At 46.7% G+C, this 12,318-nt stretch overlaps 1 protein-coding gene across 1 annotated transcript in view; it reads left to right on the plus strand.

The window, feature by feature from the left end:
• The window catches only part of grik5 (glutamate receptor, ionotropic, kainate 5), a 90,896-nt gene that overhangs the window by 51,488 nt on the left and 27,090 nt on the right, over window positions 1–12,318 (plus strand). Inside the window, exons 10-11 of the mRNA XM_079503652.1 lie at window positions 23–130; window positions 7,575–7,778. Coding sequence (XP_079359778.1) covers window positions 23–130; window positions 7,575–7,778 — 312 coding nt within the window. The remainder of the gene's footprint in view (window positions 1–22; window positions 131–7,574; window positions 7,779–12,318) is intronic.

Raw genomic sequence — 12,318 nt, forward strand, 5'->3', positions numbered from 1 at the left:
TTTCTTTTTTTCCCCCTGTCAGATTGGGATCTGGTACTCCAACAACACTCTGTTCATGAATGCCACCAGCCTGGACATCAATGTGTCAGAGACCCTGGCTAACAAGACCCTCACTGTCACCACCATACTGGTAAGGTCACCACCACACTGGTAAGGTCACCACCACACTGGTACGGTCACCACCACACTGGTAAGGTCACCACCATACTGGTAAGGTCACCAGCATACTGGTAAGGTCACCACCACACTGGTACGGTCACCACCATACTGGTAAGGTCACCACCACACTGGTAAGGTCACCACCACACTGGTACGGTCACCACCACACTGGTAAGGTCACCACCATACTGGTAAGGTCACCACCACACTGGTACGGTCACCACCATACTGGTACGGTCACCACCATACTGGTACGGTCACCACCACACTGGTAAGGTCACCACCATACTGACACCACCATAAATATTTGGCTCTCCAAGTACCACCATAATAACTGATTTAAAATACAGGAACGTATACCTGCCCTTTTTGTTCCGTTCCTAAGCCAATATGCTGCTGCTCTGACAAAACTAAGTCTAATCACTAATCGGCACAACTGATAATATTTTAATGTGATTAATCCGTTCTCAAATCTTCTATTAACGGCTAGGTGTGCTGTCATGCTCTTCTCAGCACGGCTGGATGGTCAGAAGAACTATACCTGTAGCCTAGTTATATAAATATTTCATTCCACTTTTGTCTTTTTTTTCTCCTTTTTTGGGCGACTCCTCTGTGTACCACCAGAGGGGGCTCAAGTACCTCCTGTGGTACTAGTAGTACCAGTGGTTGGGAACCTCTGAGTTAGGTCACCGCCGCTCCCCAGCTGTCACCACTGTCATGCTGACGAGGTTGGAGCTCTCTGCTGGCAGTGGTGGAAAGTATACGTTTACTTAACTACTGTAGTACTTAAGTACAATTTTGAGCTATCTGCACTTTTACTTGAGTATTTCCAATTTCCAATACTTTTACTTCTACTCCACTCCATCTCGGATTCAAATGTTGTACTCCAACTACAATTATTAAAAGGATTTTGATTATTATTACAAAACATACATTAACCACTTCGGCCCTATATACATTTCGGCCATTTGAAAATATCCGATGCAACGTATTTGAAAACGTGAATTGGGACAATCTTGCAAATGAGTATTTTACTTTTGGTAATTTAAGTACATTTTGATACCAATACAGTATTCTACATTGCAGTATTAATACTTTTACTTAAGTAAAAAAATGTGAGTACTTTTTCCCACCACTGTCTGCTGGTGACTGGCAGGGGGTCCGTATATGACCCAGCTCACACTGTGACAGGGTCTCTGTCACAGTGTGAGAGAGCCTCTCTCTCTCTCTTTGTCATTGGAACTGATAGGAGCCTAGAGGCTTAGGAATGAATCCCCACTGTGTCGCTGTGTTTGAACAGTCACTGATCAGCTCCCCAAACAGGTCTCCCACCAGCCGTCATGTCATTGGGGTCACATCAGTACTACTATGTCATTCTGTAGGGGTGTGTGTGTGTGTGTGTGTGCGTGTGCGTGTGTGCGTGTGCGTGTGCGCGCGTGCGTGCGTGGAACCCGACAGACTATATTCAGCTTGAGGATTCAAATAAAAGGATAGAAAGAATAGCAGATCTACAAACTCGAAATGCGTCGCTTTTGTGTGATGCTATAGTTAGTATGATCATGTAACGTATTATAGGGCACTAATTTACAAAAGAAAAAGAAAAGAAGTTATGAGTTTTCCGCCCGACAGAGACAATATACCGTACATACACGTGTGTGTGTCAGTGTGTGCGTGCATGTGTGTGCATGTGTGTGTGTAATTGCATAATGTGTTGGTGTTATGGGAACTGTATGCTTGAGGGAGTACAGCAGCGGCGGTACAGCAGAGTACCATGGGCAGCGCTGAAGCACCATCACAGCAGAGAATGTCCTCTCGGCTGTGCTATAATAGAAGGTGAAGAGGCGCTATATCAGCAGTCAGCCCCAGGAGGCCGTGGTGTACAGTGGTTTTAGAACAGCTAAATGGGGTGTTGTTTAATACGACGCACAGCCGAGCACCTACTGCCCTCGAAATCTGTGTAAACCGCAGCCTTCCGGGGCTTATTGCTTTCATGAAATGGTTACCGCCATGAAAATCATAGACTTAGCAAATAATTCAAACAGTTTTTTTAATAAAATAAATTCCCTACGAGAATCACTTCTACCAGAAAGTATAGTCCCCCGGCTGCCTGCGCAAACATGCAATGTTTCAGTGCTTTCTACAGTATGTACAGACTGTTAAACATTTGGAAATTGGTTCCACCCAGAGCCAGCCACCAGAGTGTAGAGCTCAATATTGTAGTCAGTGACCTTTGTTCTGCCTTGTCTGTCCAAGAGCAAATATGGTCCGGGGGCGGCCGTCCGGCCTTTGCGTGGGTGGTTGAAGAAGACCCGTTCGTGGAACTGCCACACAAACCTAGCCTCACATAGCGATACTAATATCACTGCATGGATATTAGTCTCGTCCCTCTCAGTGTTAGATTTCTTTCTGCAATGTCCCGCCCCATATTTGCATACTGGGCCCTGGTTGGTCATAGCCTGGTTCCTGACGAATCTGGTTGGCTCGTCACCACTTCGACCGTAAAGTCCTCCCACAATTGAGAGGGGCCAGACTTAATCTTCCTGGGGCAATATGCATTGCAAAGGCAGATGGAGGCTGGCTACACAAGGCTAACACAAACCCACCATACTGTACTCTAGGGCCAGCGGCAGGCAGTGGCTCAGGGGTAGAGCGGCCGCTTGGGAACAGGAAGGTTCCAGTTCGATCCCCAGAGTTAGCGTCAAAGTGTCCTTGAGCAAGACGCAGAGCCCCTAACTGCTTCCGATGAGTAGGATTGGTGCCTTGCATGGTTTCCTCAAAATGTTCCATCAATGTATATTTATGTGTGTGTGAATGTAATGCACAATCTATGTAATGCGCCTTGGATAAAGGCGTTGTAAAAATGTAACACCACATACAGCGGGCTGGAGGGAGGACGTTGACGTGCGTTAACTATTGGTGTAAAAAATAATCGATTCAGCGATGCATCTCGATTGCAATCGAATCGAATCGTTACCTGGTGAATCGTAACCGAATTGAATTGTGAGGGCAGTGCCAATGCACACCTCGTTAACGGCCCAGGCGAGGCGACGGTCCACCAAGAGATTCAGGATGACCGCCAGCTTATTCTGGTCGGTTGCCAGGCCTGCTGAGTCCATGCATGTTCTGGCCTACTAATCTGTCAGGGCGGCAGAACAGAGATGAGAGAGTGAAAACAGATATTCAAACTGTGTGAATATTCAAACTGTGTGTGTGTGTGTGGGTTGATGTGCCGTGATGCTTGTAGTTTGGCTACTTTCACTATTTTAACCCATTTAGACCTGAGCTCGATTCTACAAAAAGTAGTATAGTCTCAAGTAGTGTCAAGGACCCCAAAAATTATATGTAATTGGCCGCCGACCCCTATCTGAAAAAAAATTGTTCACAACACTCGCTGCCGCGCTATGAGCTTGTAGATCTGCTATTTTGAAATAGCTAAAGCATAACATAATGCTTACAGCACCAAAAAGGGTTCCCGCCCAAATTGGGTTAAACGGACACTCAACAGCAACGACACAGGGCTTAGTCTTTGGCTCCCGCGTGGATGTTGACTGCAGATGCCGTAGGGTTTTTACAGAGCAGCGGTGCGGTGATGTATGGGATTTATATCTGGGACTTTGGCAGCAGGCCAGCAGAGGTTCATGGCTTCAGGCGATGCGACATGGTGGACCATCGGTGATGGGCTCCACAACCAGCACAGGGGCTGGCGCAGCATGAGGAGAGGGTGATTACCAATAGAACTTAAGGCCTGCAGCAAAGGCCATGGATGGATGGGGCTGTTGGGCGTATGAGATACTTAGCCTGTGAATTAAGACCTGAGGCCCATTCTAAAAAAAAAAAGCCTTCTAAATTTTAATCTAAAACAGTTTCCTGAACAACGTACGTTGCTATATCAGTGGACTTTTAAATGTCATGGCCCCCAAAATTTAATTTATTCAACCCCCATCTCAAAATATTTTGTTCCAGGGAACAAAAAAAAGTATATACAGGTATACATAATTATAATATAATAGAGTATATATATATATATACTCTATTATATTCAAAGATTTACACACATTTTCACTAATTTAAAAAACTAGACCTGTACGTGCCCGTCGCAGTCGGCCACCGGCCTACTTGGGAACGATGCAACTTGGGAACCTAATGATATACGTTGTCATAGCACCCGTTTTAACTGTCAGCCGGTGTCCCACATGGAGATCTGTGTATGTGCCTGTGTTAAAGACTGCAAACTGAAAAGTGTACTTGGCAATCAATTCGGCCCACTGGCAGAGCCTGATTGGTTGAGCCTCAATTGGCTGAGGCAGAGGCTGGAAATTACACAGGTGAAAGGAGTTGGCCTCATTAGGCCCACTGGCAGAGCCTGACCAGAGCCTTTTGTGGTGGTTCTGGAGAACCGTGGGTCTGACCGACTCGATACCTGGCACTGCACTCCCTGCGGGGGTGTGTAACGCGTGTGTCGAATGTGAAGTCGGTGGGTCAAACGGTTCTCGAGTTACGTGCATTACAACCGTACACACACGTACGCACGCACACACGCACGCAGAAACGTGGCGCATTATATAGTAGATATCAGATCAAGGTCATAGTGCGGCACGGAGTGACAGGTAGGAAGGCTAGAGTCCAAGAAGGGAGGGTGTTATCCGAAGCCCAAAATAGGCAATCCTCCCAGATACTCAACCCACCCACCCAAGGCTGATATTAGTTTGTCCTGGGCAGTGACAAAAGTTGTTAAAACCTCAAATATGTTTGTCCTTCCTTATTGAGTTCCCCCTGCAAAGCACTGAAAGCAGCAGATGGTTTGTTTTTATTTGTATTATTATTTTGTAGCTGCGACCGTGAGAATGGAAGCTGGCAAGTAGCACACACATCCTTCTGAATTCACAGCCAGCCAGCTTAGCCTCCAGGCTACAATCAAATCCAAAGCCAAGCCAACAACAGCTATGGGCGAACCACAATCCAGCAATCAAGTTAAATGTTCACGTCTGTAGGCCATGACAAGTCAAGGGTAAAATATGATCGGAAATTTAAAAACCTCAATTATGGATGAAATGAAAAACAAAACCTTGGACCTGAACGAACAAGTTCTCACCTGGTCACCTGTCCACAAAGTATCAGATGAACCACTTAATTAAGTGGACCTCAGTTGGCCACACTAACTCTCTTCTCTCTTTAGTTAAAGTTAGTAAAGTTAGCTTAATTAAGTTGTGGCAAATCTGCAAAAAAATTCTTACCACTAGCTTTCTTCACAGATGTGTTCATAAAGGTGTCTACTATCACTGATGATCTGACTGATGATCTGTTTTTCGATTCATTATCAAAACACACTTTTATGTCTTTTTGGGATAAGATGAGACTCTCGTTGGGTTCCTTCCATCTAAATGTGCCAGGACAGAACTCTGCAGGGAGTTACTGTATGATCTCAGTTTCTACACTTTGGCAACACTGACTAATTAGAATTTGAAGGAGCTCCTTTTCATCTTTAGTATCCCCAGAATTCATACTTGATCTTACTGTAGTTTCTCAATCTTCTGAATGTACAATTTATTACAATTCATTACAATTTAATAATGCAATGCCCATCACCCTCACTGTATAATATCCAATATAGATCTCCCCATAATGTCATTAAGAACCCTCTGTGTCCTGTATACTTGCAGGCATCCCTAAGTTTGGGTTGATAATATCCTCATCAAACCCTGTACACTCAAGACACGCTCCATATGGCCAGAACTCATCAAACCCTGTACACCCTGCCACCCTTAATCTCCATAATATTATATTATACTATATTATGGAGCTGACTGACCCCCAGGCCAAAGCGCCAGCACTCGCCCAGAAGTCTGCCGTCAACCAGGCGGATGCGTGCAGTCCGTGCACGCGACCTCAGAGAGTCTTACTGGTATCGTTGCTGTCAGTTTTTTTTTTTTGGGTTGGCCTTTCCTTCTGCAGCGTACTCCTTGTGTTTCGCACATGTGCACTTCCGTTCACTTCCTTGTTTAAGGCTCCATTAGAATGGCTCATAACTCTAAATCTAGGGAGCTCTCCATGGTTTTGACCAAAAGGGCAATGTTCCGTCTTCATATCTGACTTCAGGAAGCATCTTGTTTGGAATATAAACGCTTCTAGAGAGACTTTAAGTTTAGTTGAATCAGCGTGAGGTAAGAACGGAAGATTATGCCTCCCGGTTTTAGGGGGAACGGGGGCGGGGCTTTTCAGAGAAAAATCTTCCTCATCTGCTGGCACTGTAGCGCCATTATTTTGAAGAATTTCCCGGCAAAAATAGTGTTCTTTTCACTCGTGTGAACTGTGAACACTGTGGCTGCCACATGACACGGGGGGCATACTCTATAGACTTTGCTGCCATGGCGTCACGTTGGGAGGGGGTGGGTGGGGGGGGTGGGGGGGGGTGCTAAAAGCAAACTATATTAAAAGTCCATAGACTTGGCTTGATGGCCCGGGTATCGGAGGAGACCTGAGGCTTTCTTCACCCTCCCAATGACTGATTGTGGGGGTTAGCAGAGATGGAGTACTTGTAGAGAGGCTGGGGAATTGGGAATTGGCTTTACTAAATTGGGACTTGAAGGGGAGAAAATGTTTTTCTTTTGTCTTGAACATAGTCTTTTCATTATGTCTGCCCACGATCTCTATGATTCATACAGTTTGTTTACCTCAGTCACTGATACTAAAATCTGATTTTATTTGTGACTTGACACCCATACTGTTATAAAACGAAAAGAAAAAGATTTTGAAAAGAAAAAGAAAAGTCCATAGACTTGGTTGCCACATGACGTCGCAGGTGGAAGCCAGACATTGGCTACAAGATCACGACGCGTCACCTACAAGCTCATGACGTCTCGCATCACAATGTTGGCTATTTTTGAAAGATTTGGAAAAAGCTTGACAAATTGTGAAAATCTTTGAATCATTTTGCTTTCAATCTTATCTTATGAGCGTCCCTGGCACAGTATGATACACTATGTACAATAACTATCAATTTGGGGGACCTTGTTTGAGGAGCACCCATACGGTCCTTTCAGACGGGGAGCGACTGACACGCCTAGTAATTCATTTTCAATGAGAGGCGTGTGTTTATTTTGGACGCGCAGAGAAGTTGAGGGGTGAATCTTACGCAAGCGTATTTTCGTGGGTGCGGTCCTGTGAAATTGTCATGCGCATGCTCGTCCTGCTGTGCACACGCGCGCGTGCAATTAGACCTGGATTGTGGTGAGCTTTTTTTTATTATACGCTACGCTACAAATCCCGCGCCCCTCGTGAGCAGACCTGCCACCCTCTCCCCGGCCGAAAGGACCTTTAGTCTGCAATTAGTCTATCAACCAATAGACGGGCACATGACACACGTGACAACTTTCCTCACATGCATAACGCTGTTGTGTCCCCTGGTTGTGCTTCAGGAGAACCCGTACGTGATGCGCCGGGGCAACTACCAGGACTTCCAGGGCAACGACCAGTACGAGGGCTTCTGCGTGGACATGCTGAGGGAGCTGGCGGACATCTTGAAGTTCTCCTTCCGGATCAAGCTGGTGGACGACGGGCAGTACGGCGCGCCCGAGCCCAACGGCTCCTGGACCGGCATGGTGGGGGAGCTCATCAACAGGGTAAGAGTTCGATAGTGTTGAGGTGTGGTGAGACAGGGTGAGTTCGTCACGTCAGTCGCTGTCGGGCAGAAACCTCCCGAACCTTTTTTTTGTGTTTTTTATTGTAAATGAACACCCTACTTCACACAAAAGGGCATCCACAAACTTGAAACGCAGCGCGAAGTGGCTCACGTGCGCATGCACGCGCATGCGCGAGCACGCACGCACGCATGCATGCACACACTGTAGCCCAAAGCCCCAACTCTGCAGTAACTTCCAATGTGTGGAATTTCCCTCAGAGGGGAATAAGATATCTAGGACAAAACCTGACTTGATAATTCACCAAATGAGAGTGGTAGCGTTGCCTTAAAAAGTGCCTTATTTGCTCTTACCATAACATATCTCTCTCTCTCTCTCTCTCTCTCTCGTTCGTGTGGGTGCACGCACGGATGTTGCATGCACACACACACACACACACACACACACACACACACACACACACACACACACACACACACACACACACACACACACACACAGCGTGTCTCTCTATCGCTCTCTATCTCTGTCCAGTCCCACTGTGTATGTGTTAAGATCTCACAGTCTGGACTGTGTAATGAGAAGCCCCCGTGCTCTTAATTACCATGTGGTATACTTCAATTACCAGCCTCTGCTCCCTATGTGGAGACCTGCCACGCTGTGGCTCCCTGGCTCCCCATGCTCTCTCTCTGTCTCTGTCTCTCTTTCTCTGTCTCGCTCTCTCTCTCTCTCTCTCTCTCTCTCTCTCACTGTATCTCTCAACCTTTCTCTGTATCACTCTCCCTCTATCTCTCATTTTCTCTGTAATGTCTGTATCTCTCTCTCTCTCTCTACTCTCTCTCTCTCTCTGTCTCTATCTCTCTCTCTCTCTCTCTCTCTCTCTCTGCCCCCGCTCGCCCCGATCACCCAGCTCTCATTAGTGGCCCGTGTTCATCAATTAGCGCTTAATGGACGAGACGTGTGGCGAGGCAGTGACACCACAGACCTGAGTGGCTGCTGTGTACAGGTGGAGCACCTCTCTGAACTGGAGTCATACACGTGCGTGCGTGCGTGCGTGCGTGCGTGCGTGCGTGCGTGCGTGTTTGTATTACTAGAATATTGCACGCAGTGCAGTAGAAGTTGAGAAATATATACTGCGAGGACAATTCTGTTTTATTGTTAAAAAAATAATAAAGATTCTACGTGGAGCAGTGGTCCTCAAAGTGGGTGCCTTTGATGCAAGTCCAGGGGTGCCGTCCGCAGCATGCTTTTATAATATTTGGAATTCACCAATTTGACAATAGGCCGGACTCCGACGAGAGGCCGCGACTTTGCAAGGAAAGCCCAAGAACATGACTGGCATATCCTGCACGAAACAACAACTAAGGCAGCCAGCAATCCCATACAGACTCAAGTCCCGCCACCCCTACAACCGGACAGCAGTACAAGAGATGCTTGGTTCCATCCCTGAGGACCTGTCTACAAGGGCATGGCTGGCAACTATACTGGAAGCGGGAATGGGAGTTGGCCCACACGTCTGCACCACTACATCCAAGACCCGGGAGATGGACATCTACCACGCCGGCATTGGAGACAGCTGAACCGCCTCCCTACTGTGGTTGGTCGCTTCAAATGGTCCATGAAGGAGTGGGCAGACAGCGAAGGAGTGGGGCCTGGCAGACAGCGCGGCATGCATGCAAGCGTGCCGAGCCTGAGCAGACTGCCGACCACATAATCACCACCTGTCCTCTGTATACAGACGTCCATCAGAGGCTGGCCTCTTCCACGTGGGACCAGAGGTATGTATACAGACCTCCATCAGAGGCTGGCCTCTTCCACGTGGGACCAGAGACAATGGCGTGGCTTTGCGACACTGAACTGGACATATGATGAAAATACACGAAAGAAGAAGAAGATAAACCCCCTATAGTAAGACGGAACACCAAACCTCCTCACTATAAAAAAAACAAATCTACAAGCTCAGAACGTGTTGTAGATGGGCTATTTTCGGCAAATGTCCCCCCCCAGAATAGGGATGCTGGGGTTCAAGTGGTTAAATATCAAGTATGTTATTTTCAATCTGTCGTAATGGAACCTAAAGGTTATATAAAGTAACAATGTAATGCCTTGGATGTAAAAGTAATCTTTCTAATCACTTGAATCGGGTCATTTTGGTCGCTGTGTGCATGGATCATTCGCCTGTCCACACATCAGAAACCTCTTATCTCCAGATTTTAACTTTTTCGTGTGTAATGTAATGCCCTACTTGATCACACTACAGCCTCACACAAAAGTAGCAGATCAGCAAGCTCAAAACGTGGTGCGAATCGATGCGATTTGAGCTTGTAGATCTGCTACGTAGATCTGTTATTCTTGAATTAGAATCCTGAAAAGTACGTATACGTTTTGGGACATAATGAGGTTTCCACCCGACAGAGACAACATAATATGGAAACAGTGACAAATTCGAATTACAAAGTTTTAATCTAGCACTATGTGAAAATACTAGTACTAGTATTTCTGACCAAAAATATATAGATGGTTTACAATCAAAGCTGTCGGAAACACCCGCCGAGCATCTTGTCTTTCCTTCCCCGCCGGCAGCTGTTCTTCTCAGGGATGGCTGAGCAGGACCTCCCCGCTCGGCAAGATGTCAGGTCTGGAGTAAATAACACAGTTTGTTGACTCAAATAGCTAGCCTGGTAGACCATCCCAGTCACGGAATTATCATCTCATTTAGGTGGTTTGCCAGGCTATCAAATACAGATTCAGGGGCTTGTTTTATTTGTAGGCACATATAACATTATATTAAATGTATACAGTCAGAGACCCCTCTATCGTTAATTTACTGGTGTTACTGTTGTTTAACTCTGGAAGTCCACAAATGGAACCAAATGGACCCTCAGTCCATTTGGTTCCATACACTCTCTGGGCTTCAAAAACACCAAAAAGCTCTCTTTTAACACGTGGTAGCATTAGCTCACGCTAGGGCATTAACGAGTTGAGATTTTTACAAGTCGACTTGTCAGACAGTAAAGTCGAAGTTGAGTCGATTCATCGTTTTATGATGGGGGGGGGGGCAACTTTAACAGGGGGCGGGTGGAGGTGCGCGTGCTCAAATATGGAGCATGTCAAACAAAGCACTGCGCACACAGTGGCCTCTCCAATATGGCACAGTGTACTGTATGTACAGTATCATCTATATGGCAAAGCGCTGATTATCAAAACATACAAATGTAATAGTAAATACTAAACAGTGCAGGCACACATGCAAGTGCACTGGTACACAGACCAGAAAAGAGAACACACCAGGAGAGGGGGCATAATTGGCACACAGCGCAACGCAGTGCAGCACAGCGGCCCGAGAACACAATACAAAATATAACATTAACATTAGTGGCAGTACAGCCCGACCTTCAGAACACAATAGAGGTCTATATTAACATGAAAGCAGCAAGCAGCAGTTTGGCACATCATCATAATACAATCTGCTGTTACCTTCCACATTCACAATGTGAACCTTCTCCTCCTCCTCCTCCTCCTCCTCCAACTTGATAACGTTCTCATGTTAGTTTGTTACCGTACTTATTTTCTGAGCCATGCAAATAAACAACAACCCGCACTGACCGGAGACGGAGAGATTCATGCGTCCCGCGCGTAAAGCTAAACCAGAAACAGGACAGTCATTGCGTCAGCACGGATGTAGCCTCGGAAACCCAGACGTTTTATTTCCAGCACGGAGGTGGGGGTGGATATAGTTTAGGGATAAAGTTTGCGCGCTTCTATCTGTTACTTCTCTGACACAGCGCATGATGCAGTTCAACTTCGGTGGGAGTCGTGGGACACCGACCGCGCTGAGAGCCACACACAGCTGCAGTTAGGTTGTTAATTAAGGGCGCGTTCTGAATGCAATGCAAACTAATAGGCGAGTGCGCTCCGGTGCGGTATGCAAAGGGAAAGAATGACTTCTGTCCGTCCGTGACAATAATCAATCCTACAGTTTGAATTCTGTACACACACATAGAGCAAAACATATAATATGGGGAAATCAATTGAATATATATATATAAAACAAAATACATACATACATGGATGCACCTGGGACGTATCCTCAGTGATGTATCCCAAGGTCATCGGGGTTTCGGGTCTCCCAACATCATACCCCTCACTCAGGTGACCCAGCCGGGGTGATCAAGTCCCGACTTACGTCCCAGTAGCTACCCTCGATCAGTCCCATTAGGGAAAAACCAGGGCCACACAATCCGTTCCTCCTGAACTACTCTGCCGGGACTGGGAGGTACCATTCTGGCGTGTGGAAGGACTAGGCTCTGTGGTTTGACTCCTGTCCGGGCCCCTCCTACGTCTCACCAGGTCCACTCCTGCTCTCACCAGGTCAGGCCCTGTGCGTTGCACCAGACTCCCAGCACCAGGCACTTTATTCAGGAATGGTGGATTCTCGAGCCGCAACGGTTCCGCAGGCTCCACCTTGCCCTTGGTGGTGCCGCAGACTCCGCTTGAGGCTTGAATGGCCCTCCTAAAGGCC

This window comes from Electrona antarctica (genome assembly GCF_951216825.1).
Source record: "Electrona antarctica genome assembly, chromosome: 6".
Lineage (NCBI taxonomy): Eukaryota > Metazoa > Chordata > Actinopteri > Myctophiformes > Myctophidae > Electrona > Electrona antarctica.